General features: G+C 41.1%; 1 protein-coding gene across 1 annotated transcript in view; it reads right to left on the reverse strand.

Moving 5' to 3' along the window:
- adgrb3 (adhesion G protein-coupled receptor B3) overlaps window positions 1-12,765 on the reverse strand; it is a 739,829-nt gene that overhangs the window by 258,613 nt on the left and 468,451 nt on the right. Inside the window, exon 17 of the mRNA XM_048596949.1 lies at window positions 11,642-11,685. Coding sequence (XP_048452906.1) covers window positions 11,642-11,685 — 44 coding nt within the window. The remainder of the gene's footprint in view (window positions 1-11,641; window positions 11,686-12,765) is intronic.

Consider the following 12,765-nt stretch of genomic DNA (forward strand, 5'->3'; position numbering starts at 1 on the left):
CCCGAAACGTTAACTCTGTTTTCTCCTCCACAGATGCTGCCAGACCTGCTGAGCTTTTCCAGCAACTTTGTTTTTGTTCTATCTGCAGCACATGGATTTCAGTGGTTCAAGAAGGCAGCTCACCATCATCTTCTCTAAGGCAGCTCGGGACAGCCATTAAATTGTAGCCCTGCCAGCAACACCCCATCCTATGAAAGAATATAAAAGGAACTGTTTTCCACTTAATGGCATAACTTTGAGCAACAGCAATTTAGTTTTATAAGCAAGGTTATTACTGCTGTTAACTTTGTGTGATTAATATAGAGAATTAGGGCTCAGCAGTAAATGCTGGTCGAGCCAGTGATGCTCATTACCCAGAATTAAATAAAAAAAAAGAAATAGCTTCTCAGAAGAAATATATTGTGATGCCTATAAAACACATTTGCTTGTTTCAAATTAATATCAATGCTATAATTAGCAACATAGTTATGAGATTGCCAACCTTATTACATGGCTCAGCTGGACATGCCCCTGCAGTGATGAAGTCCAGCTAGTTCATCAGGTGTATTCCCTCAGGGCCTTTAAACTCCATCAAGCTAAAAACAAGGAGGGACACAGACAGAGGGATTCTTCCGGATCACTGTAATAAGCCTTGAGGGCCTTTTGTCACAGAGTCCTATTCTGCTTTCCCGTGCAGAGAAGTGGAAGGAGTTAGTTCTTCCTAGGCTAACTACAATATGACGGTCTGTTCTCAAACAGCATCTGATCTTTGACATGACGGGTATCATCTTATTTCTTTCATGAGGTCCGGACTAGCAGCCTGGTATCTTTGCTATGTTAGGCAAATTCATTCAGAAGATTCACAGCAACAAAATACCTGTGCCATCTTATCAGTTCTGTTTCTCCGGCTCCTGTCGATGGGATAATTATGTATCACTGCTGTAAACCAATTAATCCTCTGTTTGGATTAACTCGTTAATCAGAAGATCAGACCTACCTTTTTCAGGGTTTCTGAGGTTTTTTTTGTTGGCAGTTCAAAACAGTGAATTGAATCATTTGGAGATGCTGCGGTATGATCGCTTCAACAAAAAGCAGATACAAACATGCGGCAAGGTAACATTCATTGTCATTCTGTGAGCAACCAGGATTGAAACAATTCTTGTAGGTCTGTCATTGACCTACGACATGATTTGGATTCAAATGCCAATGCAGACATCTGGAATGATTATCCTCTGTTTCAAACTCCTATACTTACCATTGATGCTGAGCAGTAGGCAGTTCCGTGTCTACCGAGATATTAGTCAGCTCACTTGAGTTCCTCAACAACGGACAGCCATTTTTTACTGAAGGGTAAGGTAGATGCTGAGGGTTTGAATTGTCTACTCACCTGGTTCATAAATATCTTTCAGGAAGGAAATTTGCCATTCTCACCTGGTCTGGCCTACATATGAGTCCAGACCCACAGCAATGTGGTTGAAACTCAACTGCTCTTTGAAATAACCTAGCATCCCACTCAGTTAAATAAATTGCTACAAAGTCTCAATGAAGAAATGAAACCAGATGGACCACCTAGACACCGGAAATGTCAATAGAAAAAATAATCCTGTCAAACCTGGAAAGTCCTCCTAACTAACATCTGGGGCTAGTGCTAAAATTGGTACAACTTTCTCACAGACTAGTCAAGCAAAAGATTGACATAGTCATACTCACGGAATCATACATTACAGTGTTCACTGGCAGAACAGACCCACCAGAAGTGGCAGCGCAGTGTTATACAGTCAGGAGAGATTTGTCCTGAGAGTCCTCAACATTGACTCTGGACCCCATGAAATGTCATGGCTTCAGGTTAAACATGGGTAACGAAACCTCCTGTGTATGTATGTCCTCTCTCAGCTGATGAATCAGTACATCTCCATGTTGACTAACATGTGGAGAAAGCAATGAGAGTGGCAAGGGCGCAACATGTACTTCAAGCATGGGATTTCAATGTCCACCATCAAGATTGGGTCAACAGCTGCACTACTCTTCAAGCTAGTGGGCTCCTAAAGGACATAACAGCTAGACTGAGTCTGCAGCAGGTGATGAAGGAACCAAGAAGATGGAGAAACATACTTGACCTCATTCTCACCAACCTGCCAGCTGCAGATGCATCTGCCTATAACAGTGTCAGTAAGACTGACCCACAGTCTTTGTGGGACGAATACCTGCCTTTACATTGAGAATACTCTCCATCATGTTGTGCAGCACCATCACCAAGCTAAATGGGACAGACTTCGAACAGGTCTAACAACTTGAGCCTGGGCATCCATGAGGTACTGTGGACCACAAACAGCAGCAGAATTGTACTCCAGCACAATCTGCTACATCACAGTCCATCATAACCTCCATCCAACTGTTATCATCAAGTCAAGGATCAACCTTGGTTCAATGGAGAATGCAAGAAGGCATAACAGGAGCAGCACCAGGCATACCTAAAAATGTGGTATCAACCTGGTGAAGCCACCAAACAGGACAACTTGTTTGCCAAACAGCATAAGAAGCAAGCAGCAATCTTCAGTCAGAAGTGCCAAGTGGATGATTCATTTCAGCTCCTTCAGAGGTTCCCAGCATCACAAATTTGTTAAAATTTGATTCACTCCATGTGGTGTCATTAAATGGTTGAAGGCACTAGATACTGCAAAGGCTATGGGTCCTGACAACATTCCAACAATAGTACTGAAGACTCTCTGCTGGCTGGAGACATAGGAAGATGGTTGTGAATTGTACACACTGTTGCTCCTGAGTGTCAGTGGTGGAGGAAGTGAATGTTTGTGGATGTGGTGCTAAACAAGCAGGATGCTTTGCCCTGGATTGTGTCAAACATCCTGAATGCAGTTGGAGCTGCACTCACCCAAGCAAGTGGGAGTATGCCATCATACTCTTGACTTGTGTCTTTCAGATGTGGACAGGCTTTATTACTCACTATAGAATTCTTAGCCTCTGACTTGCTCTTCATTGAATCATAGAAACCCTACCATGTAGAAGTAGGCCATTTGGCTCTATGAGTCCACACCGATCCTCTGAAGAGCATCTCACCCAGACCCACCCCCTACCCTATCCCAACCCTGTAACCCTGCATTTCCCATGACTAATTCATCTATACTGCACTTCCCTGGACATTATAGGCAATTTATCATGGCCAATCCTCCTAATCTGCGTACCTTCTGGGACGAAACTGAAGCACCCAGAAGAAATCCTGCAGTTATGTGGAGAATGTGCAAACTCCATACAAACAGCCATCTGCTGGAATCAAACCTAGGTCCCTGGCATTGTGAGGCGGCAGTACTAACCACTGAGCCACCGTGGCACCCTGTGTTCTTGCAGCCAATGTATTCATATGACTAATCCAATTGAGTTTCTGGTCAATAATTACATGCAAACTATTGATAGTGGATGTTTAAGTGATGGTAATGCCATTGAATGTCAATTGGTGATGGTTAGATTCTCTCTTGCTGGAGATGTTCATTGCTTGGCACTTGTGTGGTGTAAATGTTACATGCCATTTGTCATACCAAACACGGTTACTGTCTAAGTCTTGCTGAATTCGGACAATGACTGCTTCAGAATCTGAGGAGTTTTGCTGTGCCCTGTGGAAAAGGTAGGGGGTGGCAGTAGAGGAGTTACTCTTGCAGAAAGCCAGTACGCCTATGACAGGATGAATAGCCTCCTATCATTCGGTGATTCTAAATCTTGTTACATTTTGAATTCTTATGAGGCAACTCTTTAATGTTTCCTGATAGTAGTGTGATTGAGATCTCAGCAGAGATTCAGAAGCTGTTGCTGTAAGCTGGTATTAGGTAGCCCAACAGCAGAAGCTTGAGTGACAGACAGGACAGAGGGTGAGTGGAGATAGAATCATAGAATCTATATGGTGTGGAAACAGACCATTCAGCCCAACAAGTCCACACTGACTCACCCCCTACCCTGTAACCCTACATTTCCCATGGCTAAACCACCTAAGCTATACTCCCTGGACACTATGGGCAATTTAGTATGGCCAGTCCACCTAACCTGCACATCTTTGAACAGTGGGAGGAAACCGGAGCACCCAGCAGAAACCCATGCAGACATGGGGAGAACATACAAACTCCACACAGACAGTTGCCCAAGGCTGAATTGAACCTGGATCCCTGGTGCTGTGGGGTAGCAGTGCTAACCATTGAGCCACAATGCTGCCCCTGTTGCAATTATGTGGAAGACCAGCGAGTCTTTTCTTCCCCGCTGTGCAGATTTTTTTTAAGATGTCTGTCAGCAGTCTGTAAACAAGAATTCCAAATTGCCTTTCTAATAACTGATGCAGGGCAATGGCTAACAAGACAACTGATTAAAACCACATAATTATATCAGGAGGAAGAGACTATATTGTTGTGATTCCACCTTCATATTTATGAATTGGCTATTGAGTTGGTATTCAGTGACAGTCACATCATTGACTATTAAGCAGCAGTGGTTAAATTGTCTCTTCTTGGCGCTGGTCAGCACCTGACATTTGTGTGGTGTGAATGTTACTTGCCATTTGTCAGCTCATGCCTGGATATTATCCAGATCTTGTTGCATTTGAGCATGGACTGTTTCAATATCTGATAAGTTGCAAATCATGCTGAACATTCTGCAATCATCAGCAAACATCTCCACTTCTGACCTTATGATGGAGGGAAGTCATTGTTGAAGCAGCTGAAGATGGTTGAACTTAGGACACTACCCTGAGGAACTCCTGCTGGGATGTCCTAGAGCTGAGGTGACTGATCTTCACAAATCTTCAGAAATTCATCAAGGCTTGTTAGAAGCATCTTCCAAATCCACAACCCATGAATAAATAATTTAAAAAAAATTTTTTTTGATAGTCTTGACTGAGTTTTCACCACATACTCAAGCTGCTCATTTCAGATTCTTTGTATAAGATATGCTTTCCTCATGTCATTGCCTCTTTTGCAATTGACTTAATTGGGTGTCATCTGGTTCCCAACCCTTCCACTATTGAACTGTTTCCCCTTTTCCATTGTGCCCAGACACCTCATGATTTTGAACATCTCTAACTGATCTTTGCTCAACCTTCCCATCTCCAAACAAGCTAGCCCAGCTTCAATTTATCAACCTAACAGAAGGTCCTCATACCTCGAACCATTCTTGTGAATCCTTTGTGCACCTCATAATAGCTTCACATTGTTAAGTGCAGTTTAAGCTGAAACAGTGTTTTATGCAGGTTTAATGTCACTTCCTTTCTTTTGTACTCTTTGTAACTATTTTTAAAGCCTAGGATGCCGTATACACTTTCACAATCTGCCCTCCAATTTTCAATGATTTGCGCATATTTACACCCAGGTATCTCTGATCCTGTACCCCTTTTAAAACTCTCTTCATTATATATTGTCTCTCCTATCTACATGCATCATTATCATCAAGTAGGCAAGTTGGAGACACCTAATGGGCTTCCTCAGGCAGCTCAGCAAAGATAAGCTGTTGAAAATTGGATGGCTTCAACATTAGCTCACCTCCTCAATTAACATGCTAAAGGGGCTGAGTAAGTGTGTGTTGGGTGTGGTTTTCAGACGGTAACAGTCAGGATCAGTGTTGAGAGGATCAGGTGAAGGAGGCGGTGGACACTGGCTGCATTGAGAGCAATCAATCAGGTATTGAACAGTTTACTTTGAATTGCAAAGAACCAGTTTCAGGCACTTGGCCTGGCCAACTGTCATTCTACGTGTGACAACAAGGTGGCTACTGCTCATTTTCTCTTCTATATTGAACACGTAAAATCTTGTTTAGCATCCAAACTCTTCTCCTTGGAAAAAGGAAAGCTGAGGGGCTAACCTAATAAACATGATGATACAAAAACACACATTAGGATGACTTTGAGCCTCCTCATCTAAATTGTTGAAAGGTTTTAATTGAGTGGATACAGAGAAAGTGTCTATTATTGTTGGCCAAGAGCATAAAGAGATGTCATTAGTATAAGATAGGCCCCAAGAAATCTAATAGGGAATTTAGGAGAAACCTCTTTATCTTAATAAGGTGGCATTCACATGACAAGGTGTGCTTGACAAACTAAACAAGCAGAGGTGGAGGAAATTGTGGGTTACAATGGTATTTTTAGATGAGGAAAGATAAGAGAGAGAGACTCATATTGAGCATCAACACCAGAATGGACCAGTTGGGCTGAATGTCCTGTTTCTGTACAGTATATTCCATGTTGTGTCTAAGCAATTTGGATTGGGCAACTCGGTGGCTCAGTGGTTAGCACTGCTGCCTCACAGTGCCAGGGACCGGGTTCAATTCCACCCTCACACAACTGTGTGTGGAGTTTGCACATTCTCCCCGTGTCTGCGTGGGTTTTCTCCTACATTGTAGGAGATGTGAAGGCTAGGTGGATTGACCATGCTAAATTGCCCGTAGTGTTCAGGGATGTGTAGATTAGGTGGGGTATAGGGCGATGTGTCTGGGTGGGATGCTCTGAGGGTCAGTGTGGACTTGTTGGGCCAAAGGGCCTGTTTCCACACCCTAGGGATTCTATATCATTTAAAATATTGATGTGTACGTTGTACAAGCTGTTAGGCGCATTACTGCATTGAAATCAACCCGTGTGGTATCAGTTACAACTATCAGTAAGGTTGTCCGGTAGCTGAAGAAGCAATTAATCAGCGATTACCGTCTTCTCTGACAGAACAAACTGAGGAATTTGATAATACTACATTAATTTAGGTATTTGTTAACACATTCATTTATAGAATTAATTCATGGGCTCATTAATGTGTCTATGATTGCTTATGGACATTCTTTTAAATAGAGTTGTTCACATTCACATTACTGCATTCAATTATGCATTTGGTAATTTTCCAGAGTGTGATTTTAACACCGTAGTGTTTAAAGATTTCAAATCTTTTCCTGAACAAACTGCTCACTGCCTGCAAGAAGTTGAATATCATTGCAGTGGAGATTTCTGGAAATAAAACTGGGGCAACATCTGACAGAAAAAGATGGCTTAAAATTTGATGTCAGAGCAGACTGAAATCACCTTGCCACATGAACTTGTCTCTCTCCTTTCTGCTGCTGACAAAGTTTGTTCACATTATGATCCACTTCTGTATTTTCATTGAATATTTGCTGTATCTGTGGGGTCTTTACCTTTCACTTGTGTGGAAAGGCTGGGTTGGATTAAAGCAGTTTCAAAAATACTTAAGATGCTTAGCACCAACCACAATAAAATAGCCCACTTGATGGGCACCCAAGCCACAACTGAAATACACATTCCCTCGACCACTGATGTATCATCTCATACAGGACATGCTGAAGCAGGAAGATTGAGGGCCAATCTGTCAGCCATGGGCTTATGAGGGCTCTGATATTCAGGTAACCGCACTGCATCTTTAAGAATCTCTCCTTTAAAGCTAAGTGGCCTTGGAATGGCAGGAGACTTTCTGCATCCATAGGAACATTAAAGGGTATGTTCAGGAGCAGTAGGGAGCTGAAACAGGTCAGGTGTTGAAGTGTGAAAATATGTACTATGTGGTCCAGCTTTGTGCATTGATAAAAAAATGGGTATTTCAAACTAAGAATGTTTCATTGCAGTCATCCGCTCCCTGAGCCTGGGTGATACGCCCCTTCCTTGAATGAAATGGTTGCCTGTTTGGATGTCTTCTACATATGGCACCAGAACCTTAGAAGCCTTGAGGTAATGACTAGGCTGTCAGCCACTTGCCCAACCCTACCACAATATTAGCCTTGCTCCTTGTTCTTGGCCTGAGAACCATGTAACTGCATGAGGAGAACTGACTCAACCCTGAGTGGAAATGACACTAACTTCCACACCTGACGCAGAGTAATGAAAGATTCTACCCAATGTCAATAGCTAGTAATCTGACGTAAGAAAGTTGGTTACTTTTCACTTTGCAATGTCAAGGATGTGGTAACATGCTGTTCTACTCACTGCCCAAAACACACCCACTGAAGCCCAATGGTTGTCCTGGAATCTTTTCACTGTCAACAGCAAACATAATGGAAGTCACATCCCATTAAAATACAATAAGGTGCACTGGATTTTTCTGAAGGTTTTTTCAAAAAGGTCTCAGATTTATTTTTCTATGAAGAAATGCTCTGAGTTGATCAGTTGTCTTTTCTGAGGGTCAGGGATTCCAAAACGAGAAGCCACATGTTTCAGGTGAGAGGAGAAAGATTTTAAAAGGACCTGAAAGGTAACATTTTCATGCAGATGGTAGTCCAAGCATAGAATGAGCTGCCAGAGGAAGTAGTGGAGGTGGGTACAATTACAACATTTAAAAGGTGTCTGGATGGGTATACAAATATGAAAGGTATAGAGGGATCTGCGCTAGATGCTGGCAAATGGGACTACATCAGATTGGGATGTGTGTTGGCATGGATGAGTTGGACTGAAGGGTCTGCTTCCATGTTGCATGACTCTATGACTCGAAAAGTCATAGGAACATAAGAACTAGAAGCAGGAATGGGCAGTTCAGCTCCTCAAACCTTCTCCACCATTTAATACACTCCAGGCTTATCTCATCATAGCCTCAACTCCACTTTTCTACCCATTCCCCTTCAACCAGTCATGAATTAAAAATCTGTCTATCTCCAGCATCCACTTTGGGGCAGTGAATTCCACAGACTCAAGACCTTTTGAGAGAAGTAATGCCTCCTCATCTCTGTTTAAAATATATCACCCATTAGCCTAAAACTATGACCTCTCATTCAATATTTCCCCACAGTGGGAAACATCTGCACTATATCTACTTAGTCAATCCTCTTTAGCATCTCATATACTCAATCTGATCTCCTTTCATTTTTCTAAACTGTTGTGGATACAGGCCTGAACTGCTCAATCTCCTAAACTCTCCTCATAAAATAAGTCTGTCATCTTTGAAATCAATCTAGCGGACCTTCTCCGAACAGTCTCGAATTCAGTGACAAACTTCACGTAAGAGAACTGAAATTGTATGCAGCACTCTGGATCCAGTATCACCAATGCCTTACACAGTTGCAACAATGCTTGTCTACTTTTGTACTCCAATCCTTAGCAATAACTGCCAAAAATCAACTTGCCCTCCTTATTACCTGCCATACTTGCATTCTAACTTGCTGCGATTCATGCATGAGGTCACTCAAATCCCTCTGCGCTGAAGCATTTTGAAATTTGGTTAAAATCTATAATTAGCAGACTTACTGGTCCGTAGATGAGATATATTATGATTTATGATTCAACGTCTCACTCTATCTCCAGCACATTGGTGAATAACTACTAGAGTACGTTTGAATAAAGCTTTTATTGTGTGAGACACAATTTTAGATTTAGATTAGATTTACGAACAATAATGAATATGACAAGAATAAATTACCAAATGAACAAAAGTAAAATCATCCTGTGGCTAGTAAAGTATTCATATTTTTGAGGGCTGGAGAACATTTACAGGCACTCTAGTCAAATACTAGCAGTTTCTGCAAGTGTCAAAAGCCATCAAATTTAGAGCATGCATGAACCACTCAGGATGAATAATTGAGAATGATCATTGTATTCAAACACTGAATAATAGTTGATAGGATGGACATGCCATTAGCACCTTTATAGAAAATTTGTGCAGTGAACTTTCCAAATTCAGACTGATTCCATTCCAAAGGGAACAGGTGACTCTTTGATGCTATTTGGGACGAGAGTGTGTCTGTATCTGGGTGGCCTGTTTTAATGTAGTTGGAAATTTTGTCAGAACCTCTCTGCCCAGCTCCTCAATCTGTGCTTCACTTAAATTTGTTTGCCATGTCAGAGACAATGATGAAAAATGCTGTTCTTTCAGAGTAAAATAAAGAACCTTTTTAATTTGAGTAAACATGTTTATGTCCAGTGCTGCCATTCATAGGGGGAAATTGTTGAAAATGAAAATATCACCTCACATACATAAGGATCATTTTGCATCTCGCTTTATGCTTCCAACATTCTTCCCATTGCAATTCCTCAATCACATAAAAAATATTTACCCTGAACAATGATCCCTCCACAACTTCCTTGTGCACAAAACAGCATTCTATCAACATAACAAATGTTGAAATACAGCTGAGACTGTTTCTTTAAGATGAGGAAACCATATAAACATCACAAAATCCATCATTATTTATTCATTTGGCAACAATTCAAAACATTTATCATTCTTGCAGATTTCTTCTGGTAAAGCTTTAGCCTTGCTTTGAATAATGTCATAACAGTCACATTAACAGTCTTTGCTCTAATGAAATCTGCATTCTGATAACTTATGTAACAATTATTGTAACAGATAGATTTTTTGATGCCTTTGCTAAAATGACCCAAAGATTCATGTGTTAAAGAAGAGCTTACTGGGTAAGCTCCTTTAATTTTGAGTCCTGATCTGTTGATGCTGTGACTAATTTTAACTGTGTACAATAGTGTAAATCAATTGATATTGAACTGGCTGCCCATCATACACTGCTTTTCATTGAAGTCAATTTTGTTGGCATCTGTTTTACACTATTTCCCTGTAGTTAAAATTACACCCACCAATGTTTCAAGTGTGATGATAATAAGGTTAATAAGTGCCTTCACAAATCAACACACTGAAACAACAGAGAACTTTAAGATCATGTTCCAAATGAGCTTTGCTGTCTGTTTTGCAACATTATGAAAATAATATTCACTGATGCATATTTAAGGGTGGATCTTGTAAACTTGCAGGTACACTCTGGAGATTTGGCCCCGGAAATGAAAGGGACTTGGGGGAATTTCTCTCCCCAGCTGAATTTTTCATATTCACCCCTGAAAATCCATTGCAAAAATGCAAATTTATGGATCCCACCCCCCAGTAACAGTACAGGCACAGGACCTCAAATCTGGAATGGAAGTTAGGCTGAATTCCAGATATTTCCTGATTTCAAGTCCGATCGTTCAGATTATAGCTAGTTAGGGTCAAGTCGGGTTGGGCAGGGCAAAGTGTCACTTGGAGCACAGAGCAGAGGAATACAAGAAACTACTAATGAATCTGGTGACATACCGCCCCAACGCAGTAATCACTGAACTGTCCAGGTGTACTACTTCTTTAAAAAAACTGTTATTCAATTAAACATGAGTATAAAAAATGTCCAGCATTTGGACACCAAAGTTTTTCAGTGATCTGGATTTGAGGTGCTCCACCTGCCATCCTCTTTATAACAGGGAAGTCAACCCCACTTGACTTCCGCCAAAGCAGAACAAACAGTAAAACTTGCAAATGATCCATACGGGTCCGACCCATTTTATACACTTCAAAACAGAGTTCCAATACAGCCAGTACGTTCATTTCCAAGTATAACAGGCTTTTAAATCATTGCAGTTCTGTTCATAAAATGAGCACAAGAAAGAGGGTAAGTGGAAGAAGGCCTTGTGATCCATCTCATCTTGTTCCACGCAACAGTACTGCCTTGTGCGTTATCGCACATACGCTACTCCCTTACTCCACCTCCCATCCCCATGCAAAGGCTGAGTAATCTCCTGGAAGATGTGAACAAATAATGAAAGAAGGGGAAATGATTTGGACAACTCCGCCTCCTGCCCTGACAACTAATGAAAACAAGTCTAGGAGATCATCTTTGCCATAAGTAATGAAGAATTAACAGTAGGGACAGGACTTACGTTTTGCTGAAATCCCAGAGAGCACAGTAAGGATTTTCAGTACCCTGTAAAAGGTACAAACACTTGTCAGTAAATGTTTTCTTTCATTGTTGATCAGATCATGTATGAGAAAGGATCTGTATGGAATTCACTGCCTGGAATTGGGGTGGAGGCAGATTCAATTTAAAATATTCAAGAGGATTTTGGATGATCACTTCAATAGAAAGATTGGGCAAGTAGATGGGGAAAAAGCAGGAAACTAACAAAAGTCATGAAACTCATTTGAAGAGTTCATGCGGGCATGATAATCTCCTTCAGCACCATTTTCTTTCAACTGTAAATTCCCTGCTGTGGGTAAATAAGTCACAGCCCTCCCTAATATCTTCTAAAACTTTTGTGAAGCCACATCAATACTACTGACATGGAGGCCTTCTCTCATATTTTAATTGTTTCGTATAGGATGTGGACAACATGACTGTGGGCAAGACTGCAAGTGGTGCACTGAGAAGCTGGAACTGGTCCTGTTTGCTTTAAACGAATGGGCTAAAAATGGCAGTTGCAGTATTAGCCATCAATGATGCCACTTTATTCTCTATGGTTATGCCTTGGCCATAACTTGTATAAGTTACATAATTGCAGTATAACCTAATAATTGCAGTGATCATTTGAAATTTAGCATTCTTGAATTTGTCCTGATGGATGCAAGATGAAAATCTTAGGCAATATGTCCCTCTTGTCAGCTCTATTCATTCTATTGTAGATAAAGGGACTGAGTATGGTGTGCGACCTATGATAGGCATTCACTTTGTAGCACAAACCCAGGCAGATTTTAACCCCATTGCTTTTATAACCATGTAAGTCTACTCTAGAGAATGCTGAAAAAGAAAACATCTTGGGACTACAATTTAGAGTGTTATTCAATTTCTACCACAACCAGTCTGGAATGAAATGTAACCAGGTTATCTGCCGTTAATCGAACAGGTGTTAATTCTGTGAACATGTCTCCATAAGTAGAATTAAAGAACAAAGAACAAGGAAGAACAAAGAACAATACAGCACAGGAACAGGCTCTTCAGACCTCCAAGCCTGCACCAACACATTTTGCCCTTCCATACTAAAACTGTCTTCACTTAAAGGATCCGTAT

This window comes from Rhincodon typus, chromosome 5 (assembly GCF_021869965.1).
Source record: "Rhincodon typus isolate 14 chromosome 5, sRhiTyp1.1, whole genome shotgun sequence".
Taxonomy (NCBI): domain Eukaryota; kingdom Metazoa; phylum Chordata; class Chondrichthyes; order Orectolobiformes; family Rhincodontidae; genus Rhincodon; species Rhincodon typus.